General features: G+C 34.9%; 2 protein-coding genes across 2 annotated transcripts in view; one reads left to right on the top strand and one right to left on the bottom strand.

Moving 5' to 3' along the window:
• Positions 1–8,961: 8,961 nt before the first annotated feature.
• On the bottom strand, positions 8,962–10,103 carry LOC134658434 (DNA-directed RNA polymerases I, II, and III subunit RPABC5). The gene is made up of 3 exons (XM_063514116.1): positions 10,090–10,103; positions 9,766–9,868; positions 8,962–9,094 (listed from the first exon to the last, which is right to left on the bottom strand). Exons 2-3 carry the CDS (start codon positions 9,858–9,860, stop codon positions 8,986–8,988), a joined length of 204 nt encoding a protein of 67 aa, XP_063370186.1. The 5' UTR covers positions 9,861–9,868; positions 10,090–10,103; the 3' UTR covers positions 8,962–8,985.
• Positions 10,104–11,727: 1,624 nt separating this feature from the next.
• The window catches only part of LOC134658320 (polyamine-transporting ATPase 13A3), a 51,296-nt gene continuing 49,233 nt past the window's right edge, over positions 11,728–13,790 (top strand). Inside the window, exons 1-2 of the mRNA XM_063513951.1 lie at positions 11,728–11,970; positions 13,599–13,766. Coding sequence (XP_063370021.1) covers positions 11,848–11,970; positions 13,599–13,766 — 291 coding nt within the window. The 5' untranslated portion in view covers positions 11,728–11,847. The remainder of the gene's footprint in view (positions 11,971–13,598; positions 13,767–13,790) is intronic.

Raw genomic sequence — 13,790 nt, 5'->3', positions numbered from 1 at the left:
AGTCATTTTCAAAATAATTGAAAACATGATTTTTTACCGTGCATGCACATAAGTACTGCTAAAACATGGTTCTAACTTAATAAATTATAACTTTATCGCAATTAATGTATTTACAAAATATACGAGACATTTCATTATCTTTCCAAAAACATAAGATTTATTGGTGTAAGATATTATATAACCAAGTAATAATGAATTTTGTTCAGCATGGGTCACTGCGCACCGTCATATAAATCCCAACAAACAATTAGGCGACACTTAGCACCTATTTTCTTACCTAAAGACAGCCTGGCTCTAGAATAGCTACATCTATAGTCTTAGTTTACAGTTTACAGGCTCGGTGAGATAAAAGTGTTTAAAAGGTTCATCTAAAGATTTAAGATCTACAGTAGCTGTTTTGGGCGCTATATTGCATGTTAAGCTGCTAGTATTATAGCTTATAGCTCAAAGTGAATTGAACAACCTTAACATCTATATGAGTAATAATCTGCAATTTGCACTTAAGGTTCTAAACGTGTGATAAAGCCTTCTACTTAACTACTTAGCTACTTAACTCTCTTGTATGACTTACAGTCGAACAGAGAAGTTATGAGTCGCTATTATAGATCTAAGATCATGTAGTTACAGACGAGCGTTATTTAAATACCGTAGTACATCTTATAACTGTCAATAGAGTCATACTTACAAGCTAAAACTACAATGTCAAACGCCAATGAATCAATAGGTAAGCAAAAACTATAAATTAGACCGTAAAATAAAATAGTAAATAAATATAATATAGATAGTTTACTCAATATTGACCTTGTCTTACTATTACTATACTTAAAACCGGACTTCACGGATAGTTATTATGTGGACATACGCTGCTACTCAAATAGTAGTCACTTATTTTGCATCCTGGAGCGTGCGGCGACAAATATCTCTTTAACGCCACAAGCCTCAGATCTCACTAAAAAGGTGATTTTAAATTATTAACTACGGAGTGGGTTTGAAAACGTTTTACGTGTAGACGCGTGAGTCAAATAACAACACAGATATTAAGTACTTCATATGCAGTGGTTTTGCAATCATGAAAGCTACGAACTTAACGATGTTATGAACCTAGAACTGGGCTTTTGTCAAAAGAGTCAAAATATACTTACGTTTCCTGTGATAAAAAAACAAAACAAACAAACCATCATTTATATCGATATTTTATCATTTTGGATACCTACATTATAAAATGTACTGTCAAACAATAATAGACTGCTGCTGGTCTACCAGGCGCTCGCCGCGCCGTGTGTTTGCTTGCTTGGCGAAATTGGTCCTGGCATACCTACATATATGTTTATAGTTGTACGGTAACTAAACAATATTTTTGGAAAGTTAATAAATAGTTTGCTGATTTTACTCTAAAAATTTCACGCTATATTTACTACATTGTCTCTTTCTCAAATTATTTCAGTCACTAAGCAAACCTCTAAGGTAAAAATTAAACATTTTCTTTAATATTTTTAAAATGGTTATTTTGGGCCTCAGATTTCAAACAATCGAGTATTCACAGAAAATTTAATATGCTTGCAAATGGTATCCACCATGTATCAGAAAAATAGAACCTGAAATATAATGAAAACTCAACGATGGCCGGGCTCCATTTACGTGACGGTGCACAGTACCCATGCTGAACAAAATTCATGATTACTTAGTTATACAACATTATAAAGCAATAAAACTTATATTTTTGGATAGCTCATAAAATTTCCCGTATATTTTGAAAATATTTATTGCGGTAATGTTATAATCTATTGAGTTAGAAGCATGTTTTACCAGTACTTATGTCCATGCACGGTAAAAATCATATATTTTCAATTATTTTGTAAATGACTACAGTTATGACTACGGTTATTAGAAACCAATTATTGTACATTTAACATTCTTTCTAATGGTATCCATCACCAATTGATCAGTAAAATAGAACCCGAGAAACAATGAACAGTTGGGGTCGGTCGCCCGCCATTTACGTGACGGTGCGTAGTGACCCATGCTGAACAAAATTCATCATTACATGGTTATATAATACCATACACCAATAAACCTTATATTTTTAGAAAGCTAATGAAATTTCTCGTATATTTTGTAATAACATTAATTGCGGTAAAGTTATAATTTATTGAGTTAGACGCATGTTTTGTCAGTACTTATGCCATCCATGCACGGTAAAAAATCATATATTTTAAAATATTTTCTAAACGACTACAGTTATGACTACAGTTATTATGAAGCAATAATAGCACGTTTAATACTCTTTCAAACGACACCTGAAACGAACCGATCGGTCCCATAGGACTCAAGATGTGAACAAATATCAATGCTGGTCGGCCGCCCACATTCCCCCCCTTTTTATCGACACGTCCCCCACTCCATAAACTAAAACCGGTCAATTCGTATTCTAGAGACCACGAGGAACACATCCATACCAGTTTTAGGTATTTAGAAGAGATGTCTACGAAAATCGTGAAGGAGACGACTTGTGTTTAATTTAACTCCAGACTATAAGTGCACTTAGTGACTTTTACATGCCTAATGCAAGTGTTTGCCTTTCTACTTATTTGATAGTAATTGGTTTAATGAAATATTCAATGTGTTGTATGTACCTAATTCATTATTATATGTACAAATCAGGGGACTAGGTACTTGGAAAATTGACAAATATTAATAACCTATGATGACTTCTCATATTGCTGTTACATACTCGTATTTGTTGCATATATCGTAGTCACAAACTCCGACACTCGATTCTCGAATCCGCCGGTAGGTAAGTATACTCCCAGAGGTTTGTCTAATCAAACATTATGTTTGGATTGACCAATCGTTACCTAGTAGGTACACACTATACTTAGTATGAATTACGGTGAAAATTATGTCGTACCTACCTCATTATATAGCATGCCATAGTGCAAAAAGTCATAATTAGGTACAACACATTTTTCCCCGTAATTAGTACCTAGTAGGCATAGCTTATTGAACTTAAATCAATAATCTGTTAATAAGAACATACAATAGCTTGTATATACCTACCCAAGTCAAATACAATTTTTACTTTTTACTTACTTACTTTAAAAGTAAGTATACTGTTACCTAAAACACGTTTTACTCAGTGCACTTTACTGAACACAGCAAACTTGTTGCAAAAGAAAAGATGTTTAATGACAAAAACGTGCTATAGACGGGAAAGCAACAATGTATTGAAATAACTATTAGAATATTATGTAGGTACATCCATTAACTTACAGTTATGTTAAATTGTTAATAACGCTTATTTTATCATTTCCACAAATGTAACGTAAAATATGAACGGGATCGTTATTATTACCAGTTATTTGCGAAAATTATGTATAAGTAGTTGCTCGTACCAACAAAATTTGCCACAATACGTATTGTATGGTATAGTTTTGTCATACGTTTCTGCCGTTTACCTATTTATCTGTGATTTACAGACATCAATTTACTCCAATTGTCATTTTTTCCGCAATAGGAACAAGAGTGTCGTAGGTACATAGTTACAAACAAGTTACATAGCTAAGGGATCATCCATTAATTACGTCATACGAATTTCTAGGTTTTTTTACCCCTCCCCCCTCCTTGTCACACTTGGTCACATTTTGCAAACCCCTCCCCCCCTGGTGTGACGTCACATTTTAATATAATATTAACTCGGCATTATTTTTTTAATAAAAAAATATTTTTGATATATAAATATTAGTAATTTTAAAACACAACGAAAATTACATCCAAAATCTCATTTTTTAACTGTACAGCGAATAAAAAAATATAAATTAATTTATGTTACTACTGGTGAAGTTAAAGTGACATCACAATGTTTGTGACTCCCCCCTCCCCCATGTCACATTTTCTTGACCCCCTCCCTCCCCCTAAACGTGTGACGTAACCCCTAAAGATAATATTGAATTAAGTAAAGCGAGTCAACAGGTTACAAAAACTATAAAAAATTGTACCTAAGTCGGAGATTCTTATTGTAGGTAGGTAAAGCTAGACAAAGCTAACTCTGCACAGATTTTGTAGAGACAGACGTCGTTATCTGTCCTTTTTTTTGCCAGTTATCGTGCCCTCAGTGCACCTTTAATAAAAATCCCCTAGGCAGTAGCGTAGCGTAGTGGGGGCGGGGGGGGGCTGGGGGTGGCGGTGTTATATGTTTTTATGTATTGTAAAATTGACACCGATCGTATTTGCCATGAATGAGAGTTAGATAGAGGTACCTACCGATGTTAGCTAGCATATATATACTGGATTGAAGACTGCTTCTCCTATCTCGGGCTTGTTGGACGATAATAATAATGCGCCTGCCGCTCTGGTCGACTGGTCCTCCACAAAGAGCGAAGGCTGAAGGACTGTTCCGGGTCGTGACCGGAACGGCTGCCGGGCCCAGTGAGCAGAATTAACTCCTTGTGACGGTCAATATAATGTTTGTTTTGTACTTAGATATAGCGCTTACCTGGTTCACAGATTACCTGGGAAGACATTTTTGTGAGATTTTATAGGTACTCAGCATCATTCTAAGATGGCTCTATATACCCCTTTCTTATTAAATTTGCGATATCTACAGGAAAGACGCGATTGACGCGAACGTTTGCTATTACCTAAATGTGTATGAACTATGAATGACCAATTTAGAAATAGAATGTCTGGCCTAGTTTTAATTTACGATACGATTACGATATAATGTCAATAAGTACGTAGGTAGGTTCCTACATCTCTTCAAATCACCTCAACCTAATTGCAGTTTACCTAACTACGACAATAACGTTGATGTGTTCCACTTGCATGACAATCGTAAGTCGGTTAATGATGATGGCATCCTTGCACAATGGCTCAAAGGACTACCTCGGCTACTTGTGGACAATGGTGTCCTCCGATTACGTAATATAAGCAACCTGTGGTTAAGCAACAAGTGGGAGGGGTACCTTGGTACCTAATACGGAGAGCAAAATAAATGTGACTTGGTTAACAATGTGTGAAAAATCCCTGTCATTTTAATCATGTAAAAATATGGACTGTTTAATTGTCTGAAATAAATTTATTTTATTTTATTTATTTATTTAATCTTCCTTCTTGTATGGTAGACCAAAAATATGTTTACACATTGACATCTTACAGATTGAATTTAACATTAAAAAAAAATTACAATGAAAGCTGATATCCATCGGCCCCAAGCAAGCGCAGTTGGGAAACGGAAAACTTAACGGAATATGATGGCCGTTTTTTGAATGAGAAATATCAAACATAAAATTAAATTATATACAATAAGGGCATGCAGGAAATGGAACACCGATACTGAGTAATACACCGATAATCCTTATCGGTTTAAGTTATAATATTTGTGAAAAAAATTACCATTGTCAGTTTTTTGTTCCTTGCCCAACTTTTTTCTAAGAAAGTCGTCATTGCTCTATCTTCTTAAGAAAAGAGATAAGGCAAACACATGATAGATAAACTCCACTCCACTAGATATTACACTAATCTATACTTTAATTCTACTGTAGTTGAGTAAGTATACATTAAATAATACGTGGGTTATACATTTATGGTCTTGCGAGTTGTGAGGTCGGCAATAATGTAGAAAGGACCTATTTTTTCTATACGCAGAGATAGTTTTGTTACGGAATATGTAATTTATAAACTGATATTCTAAGATTTGCGTCAGAATACGGTAAACATTGCGACAGATAAATGTTACAAGGACGAAAGCGGCCCTTATTGTCATGCAACTGTGCGGAAAATTTTGTAGGCATAGGTATAGCCGTACCTAGATGTATAATCGTGTTGTAATTATTTTAGGTAGGTAGGTAGGTATAAGGTACTTGCGGCGTGCAATTTAAATGTCTACAAAGATTTCTTCAATTTAATTATTAGGGATATTTCGGTTAAAAAAATTACGGTAGCCGCGCGTTCACCCTATTCTGTGATGTCTGCAATTGGTCCCCGGTTCGACCGTTTGTCACTAAAGATTATTCCACACAGTTCCCACGATTTACAATATTGAGAATGTTTTTCGCGACTTTAAATGTCCGGGCGACTGGTCATCGCCTTTGGACAATTAAGTAGGTATTATAAACTGAGTTCTTCCCATAACGATAACACAGCTATTATAGTTAATATCTGGGAGGCCGAGCTTTGCTCGGAAAATATATAATAACTCAAAAACCAGCGTCTTCCCAAAGATAAGTCCTAGCTAAGTCGATTTTTCGCCCCCGAAAACCCCCATATACCAAATTTTATCGAAATCGTTAGAGCCGTTTCCGAGATCGCCGAAATATATATATGTATAAATAAATAAATAAATAAACAAGCATTGCTCGTTTAAAGGTATTAGATTTGGACTTTTCTTATTGTTCTAGGGAAAATACCTAACATTACGATACAAGTGCGAAAAGTAGGAAATTCGCAACGAGTGGCGATTTTAAACACGACCGAAGAGGGGTGTTAGTTACCGCACTAAACGTGCGTAGGTATAATATGTGGAAAATTTAAAGGGTCATATGTACTGTAAAACGTTGTACAATACACGTGCGAAAAGATAATTCGCAACTCCTGACGATTTAAAACACTCACTTCGGTCGTGTTTTAATTTATTGTTGCAAATTTCCTACTTTTCGCACTTGTATATTAATGTACTATTGACGTTCAGTTTCGGTACCAAAATAACGTTATTGTTATCCTTTATTAATTGTAAAACAATATCAGGTCCAACGAACCTAAAACAAAATAATTAAGTAAAGCAGCCCTGGAAACCTCAAAAACGATTACCATTAGGAATATCCACGAAAAAGGAACGCGGTTCCTTCGAGTCTTTTGGTGTCCCAAATAATGTCTGAAATCGAAATCTGTATAGGTAATTTTATTTATTTATTCGTATGGCAAAAATACAATCGTCCATTATGATATAGGTAACAGCTATATATTATAGCAGTACGCCCAATTGCTGGATCCATTGGGTGACATGTATAATTAATATGTATAAGATGTATTAGGAATAAAGTTAATCGAGCTTGATAATAAAAGTTTTAATTTTCATTTCTTGGTTAAATTATTTGAGCTCACCATAGATATTACAATGGGAAAGTATATTTTATATGTACACAAATCCTTTGCCGACTGTACTTTCCATAATTTTGCAATGTCACTGGAACTAAATGCACATGCCAATTTCCTTAGATTGTTTTGTCGCACGTACAGCCAGGCACAAATTACCTATAACGACAGTTTTCCTGTCATTTCACACGTAAAGGGCGTATGCAAAATTGAATCTTTTTCTAATAGAAATAAACTCCATAATGGAAGCTCAATCTATATCAGATATTTCACATAGTTATCTATTATTAGACCCATCAATCCCATCCCATCATACTTATGTTAGGTCTAGGTTATTACCAAGCAAGTTTGAGTCCAGAGATATTTGCCTATGATCTTTTTAGGGTTCCGTACCCAAAGGGTAAAAACGGGACCCTATTACTAAGACTCCTCTGTGTGACAGTATCATTGAAACAGTGTAGGATGAGGGTGTCTTACATTGTAGTGTAAATTGGGCGGCACGAGGATACATTACCACAAAATAAATAATAGTACTAGGTACAGAAGACTCACTCTCTAACAAAACGCGTCTGTTACGATCAGCACAGATATGGCCGCTAGGTGACGACAGCGCCACGCGCGGCTTATGGCTAGCCACCAAAATTGGTGTGGAACGGATGTAGGATGTACTTTTAGCTACCTGCAGCAAAGCGACGAAATCGCGGAGTGAGCCACGCCTGACATTACATACATAGGATGTGGCCAAGGACATATACAAGTAAGCTGTATAAGTAAAAGGAAAATCTGACTGGTATCTAACTCAAGGAATTAAGTAAATTAAATTGTAAGATATTAACAATTCTTTATACCCACAAAAATGGATTATTTTATGGACTGTAGATAGACAAGTGGAAATCATAACAAAGTACCACTTCTACATCCAATATCCAAGTTAAACATTGACCTCCATAAGGTTTATCCTCAACATACAAGGCAACCAGCATTTGGATTTCAATGAAACACCTAGATAACATTACTTTATCTCAAGCAACAATTTACACGAAAAAGGTTTCTACGTAAAAGCGTCTAAAATAACTATTATACACTATATACCCTGGTTGTTTGAATACATTACATACTGACCCAAAATGGCAAAAAGTAGCAGAGAATAATTTCGTTTCTCAATTTGACCCTTATTTCTGGTGTCTGTAAGAGAAAATGGAGGCAATTTTAGTAGGCATGAAAAACGTATAATTATTTTTGGAGTTTTGTAGTCAGTGCTTATTGATATAAAATATATAAAGGCCCAGTCCAGTCCATAGAGTTCATCATCATCATAGCCATTTATTTATAGCGCAACTTCAAAGACATTCCATTATTATTTTGCTAAAACCATTGTATAGACCTTAATTAATTTGCATGAGTAATCCACATAGTTAAATAAAACACACACAACTATCTCTTATCCTACTTTATTACCACACATGTTTATATGCAGCAAGTTGTCATACAAGTTTTACAATGCTATTACCTTTTTCATGAGTCATTCACGTTTTACACTTAAATCTAGCTAATAATGATAATTAACCTGTTTACGTCAATGAAATGTAAAGGATCTTAACTTAACCCCCCTCAAACGCCTGTGTCAAAAATTTGCTACTGAATTATTAACCTTTCAACTGTTAATTACAGTCCAAATTGTCTGGGATGTATATGGGACAAGGCGGTTGAGCGGTTAAGGATCTCTACTGGCATATCTCCAAAGATATTTTGAAAACTGCCCAGAGATGAGAATATACGCAAAAATATTCTAGCAAATCACGGATTCTCAAAGGAATGAATTTGGTTACAATATTCTGGTAAATAGAAGTAACTCAAAATTTAAAATTTAAATTTTTAACCTACTTTATATTTAATTTATTTTTCTAGTGGAGCATAATTGAGAAGTTTCTCGATCAGGTCAACGTGTCCGAGCAGCATGCGGCGGCAGCAATACCTCTTCAGGCCGAGGGCATCCAAGGCATCACTGAAATAAATCAAATCTTGATTTATACTTGTAACTCACAAGTCTTGTTTTCTAAATCAGGGGCCCGTTTCTCAAAAGCTTATAACTCGTAATACAAGTGGAAGTACCTTTCTAACAAATGCTGTCAAAAAGTGACATCCGCCTGTATTACAATTTACAAGCTTTTGAGAAACACGCCCCAGTTCGTGATTTACATACACTCTTATTATAAATGATAATAAACCCAAATACTATCGGATAGGCTAGTTTTATATGAATAAAAACTATATTTTGCACTATTAATTATTTTTAACCATCTTCAATATAGTGGTTCTCAATTTGTCAGGATCTTTGTATTTTTTCATGTTCCCTGATTTGTCAAAGACGGCTGGGCAGATTGACAAAAAAGAAATAATTTTCAAGATCCTTGAGAAATTGAGATATTTAACTATGTAGGCACATCAATAGTGCAACTTTCAGTAAAGATCAACTGCTGATGGTAAATAAACCATGTAGAGTCGGGCCATGTTAAGTTTTCATGCCTAGTGCTACGTCAAATATGGAGCTTATAGAGTATTTATGCATTCTTTCTTACTGCCAAGTTAGTTTTGTGAGCGTCTAGACTTGAAATCAAAATATGGCAGGATTCTGGAGGATGGCAGGACATCTTACTATATACACACACTACTCACCCCTCAGTGTACTCGGCTTGTAGGAGCCCGAGGTAGGCCTCCCACTTGTTGCCAATGACCTTTCCACAAGTGAAACAACGGACTGGGATGATCATTCTGATTTCTGTAATTAAGGAAATTAAACTTTTCAGACAATTAAATTAAAAACTATTTATACCGCTCATTATAAATATTAAGTATTTATACCGCTCAAAAAGAAACTGTCGTAATTATGTTCGAGAATAAATTCAAAACACAGTTTGGAGGTTATGTATTGTGTTTGCCGAGATATAAGTAACGACTATACAATAATGTCACAAGGGATTCATAAGGAAATTACTTACGTGTACAATTATTTTACTTTACGGAATTTTTTTGCGCAACAATGCCCTTGTTCCCATAAAATACAGCACATGAACACAAAACAACGCTACACTACCGCTACGCAGTCGTGTGACAGTGACACTCTGTGGCAGTACTGGCAGTGACAGTGACATTCACTGACAGCGCTAAATAGGATTGTTTGAGTTGCTGTTAAAAACGTGCCAACTTTTAAAATAAATGAACCAATAGTTTTTGACAAGACAAGGAAGCGCTGGTGGCCTAGCGGTAAGAGCGTGCGACTTGCAATCCGGAGGTCGCGGGTTCGAACCCCGGCTCGTACCAATGAGTTTTTCGGAACTTATGTACGAAATATCATTTGATATTTACCAGTCGCTTTTCGGTGAAGGAAAAACATCGTGAGGAAACCGGACGGGCCTAGTTTACCCTCTGGGTTGGAAGGTCAGATGGCAGTCGCTTTCGTAAAACTAGTGCCCACGCCAATTACTGGGATTAGTTGCCAAGCGGACCCCAGGCTCCCATGAGCCGTGGCAAAATGCCGGGACAACGCGAAGAAGAAGAGAAGAGTTTTTGACAAGATTTCATAGATTATTTGTTACGAAATGGTTACGAATAAAATATGATATTGATGCATCAAGGCGGTTTGTTTGTGCTAGTGACGCCCCCTACGCAGAGTTTTACCTAATATTCCGTATTATAGCCGGTAAAACAAATTTGTCAGAAGAAAAAGGCGCGAAATTCAAATATTCTATGGGACGATAAACGCGCCTACATTTTTTAAATTCGCCGCTCTTTTCTACTAGATTACTGACGTTCAAATAATTTCGGAACATGTATTAAATTAATTAAATTATGTATCATTTGTTTCAGATAAAATAATAGCAACATGACTGTGAGCATGGAACAATATTTAACTACCGATGACAGGCAAATGGTAAGTTCTCGTTTGGTTTTCGTGTACTTAATATACTTGATCAAGCAGAATTCAAATTTACCGCCTTTTTCTACTGGCAAGATCTGCTTGACCAGCTGGTCAATGGTTAATATATAGCTATAAATTACTACTTTTTGCTAACCATACTCAACAGAATAGCATACTAGCGTTTTAAGATATGACTGGAACAGTGATAGTGACAATAGAAACTGACATTGACAGTTGCAAAGATTTGCTTTAAGTTTACATTCATTCTTTACCATCCATCCATAATCAATTAATCATAGAACAGTCTGAACAGTAGATAAGAAATATCATTCGATATCACAGCTGTTTAGTTGCTTAACACAATCGTGTAAATATATAATTTATTTATTATAAGTGAGGATAAAAATTGATTGTGAAGTGTTTAATTACATGGTTGTAACTAAAGCCTAAACTATTCCTTCAAAGTATCGCAACAAAAATAACTTTTATTTTTGTTTCAAGGACTGCATAATTTCTTCATTGTTTACGAAATCGTTTACGTACATTACCTAATACCAATCAATATTACAGTATCGCTTTTGATAGCTTGCAGTAAATTTCACAGAAGAACTGCATTAAAACGTATCTTTTAACAAATTGAACACAAAGTATAGTTCATTACTTAGTAGTCGTTAAAATAAATGTGTTCATTGTTCATGTACTCCCCCTAAGCGTCCATAATGTGTCGGTGGGGCGTCATTGTCAATTGCCGCTCAAACAGGATAAGGGCAAGACTGAAATGAAAAACACATAAAAAGAATTGATCTCTTTTTGGGCATTTATTATAAAAGTACTTAAATATGGAGTCTGAAGATGACATTCAGCCTCTGATTGAGGACGAAGTTTTAGAATATTCTACATCTAGAGATGCTTATTTAGAATTGAATACTCAGGGAATTCATACAGATCCAGAATTTGAGCAGGTAATACTTTATTATTATTTTTGATTATATTTATTTTGCCCTTTATTTAACGCTTAGAGTCTGCTACTTAAAGAAAATCACTGTTGTCTTCTGAAGACATTTTGGGCTATCTTAGTGTTCTATTTGTGACGTCCCATGGGTGAAGGTACCTTATGGCCATTGGTGCTTACTCTATTATTAACGCCGCTCCGCCACCGCGCGCTATTATTATTGCGGCGCTATGCGACGTAAGCGCCAACTGCCATAAGGTACCTTTTGCCGTGGAACGTCACATTTATTTGTTTTTAATTTTGGTACAATATTATGTTATACCTGTTTATTATAAAACTTGATTGATAATATGCTTAACATCTTTTCCTTAGAAGAGAACTTCTGGTAATTTTTGAATTAGTATTTTTTTTATTGAATATTATGGACAATCTAGTTGCTTATAATTTAGGATTGCAGAAATAATGATAACAATTTATTTCTACATTCATCACTACATAAAAAAAATCTCCATTATTTTGTTAAGCAAATATTTTGTCACATAAAATATGCAAATTCTTAATTAATAACAAAATACTATATTACAAATTACTTAACCTCATGCCGCCCAATGTACATGAGGATGTACATCAGTTATGACGGAATGTCAACCTTAACTGAAAATAAAGTAGGTCACATTTCATTTGTCTTGTAAAATTTTCGAACAACTGGAATTCAACCTAATTGATAATACAACAAGATTCAAACTTCCTTGGCCATACTTTTGTATGGTGGGCGGCAGGAGGTTAATGATCTGATTCTGCTAAAATTAACTTTCATTTAACTTTAATTTTGATGAATAAATAATTGATTAATTCCTTCAAATATCATTTGTATAACAAAACAGCAACTCCACAGCACCCTATGTTCAAAGTGCCAACTGTCTTCCTACCAATAAACAATGAATCAGTCTTTGAAATAAAGGGATTCCCGGAGCCTCTGTGACATCGCTCAGATAGCCTTTTTGTGCTACAATTTGCTATCACTGAGGCTGGTAGTGTAGCTTATCTCATGTTACAATTTAATAATTTAATTCTGCTCAATGTTGAATGAACCATTATATTTCTTATCAATATGACCTACACTGGATATAATATATTATGTCCTTTTGTATGATTTCAAGCTAACATTCACATTGTAACAACTGCTAAAGAAAGAAAGAAATAAATAAATAATATACATAGCTGAAATATTGTATAATCACAAAAACAAATACATAGTAAACACCTCTTTTTGGCCTTTTGTCATAAATATTATTTTAAAGATTTCAGAGGAAAAATTTGTTTTTATTAATGTTACCTATTTTTTATTTTTCTGCTCCTAACAGTAAAAAATTACGGATAAAAATTATCCATTAAGCTTTATATGTGTTATAGTGGTGTTATATATTTCTCTCTAGGCTTTCCTTGGAATTATTGTTACTTTGTCTTAGAAATAAATAATCATTCATTCATTCAAACATAAAACCCTATTGGACTTATGTGCTTATTGTGTCTTTTTTCTTTTTCCTTGTTTGTTTTATTTTGTTACTGTGTTTTGCGACAATATATGACTTTTTTTTTTTAAAACAAGTTTGAACACCAAAACCATGTTGTCACCAGGTAGTATACGGCTACCGGAGGAGCAGATGGCGGACCAATCTGGTGCACTTCTTCTCGGTGCTGCTCTGCGGGGTACCAGCATTGTTATTCCATTGGTGTCCCACATGGTACCTTTACGTGACATGCAGAAGGGCGTGTTTCCAGCTTGCAGACAAAATTTTAGTGGTGGTGAGCATAATTATTTATATGAGC

The sequence above is a fragment of the Cydia amplana genome, chromosome 22, assembly GCF_948474715.1.
Source record: "Cydia amplana chromosome 22, ilCydAmpl1.1, whole genome shotgun sequence".
Classification (NCBI taxonomy): domain Eukaryota; kingdom Metazoa; phylum Arthropoda; class Insecta; order Lepidoptera; family Tortricidae; genus Cydia; species Cydia amplana.
This window is presented reverse-complemented; position numbering and strand designations above follow the sequence as displayed.

Excerpts from the sequence above, each read along its gene's own strand:
- LOC134658434 (XM_063514116.1), bottom strand. The coding sequence starts at position 9,860 with ATGATCATCCCAGTCCGTTGTTTCACTTGTGGAAAGGTCATTGGCAAC. Across the intron at positions 9,095-9,765 it reads CAAGCCGAGTACACTGAGGG|TGATGCCTTGGATGCCCTCG; the intron begins GTGAGTAGTGTG and ends GATTTATTTCAG.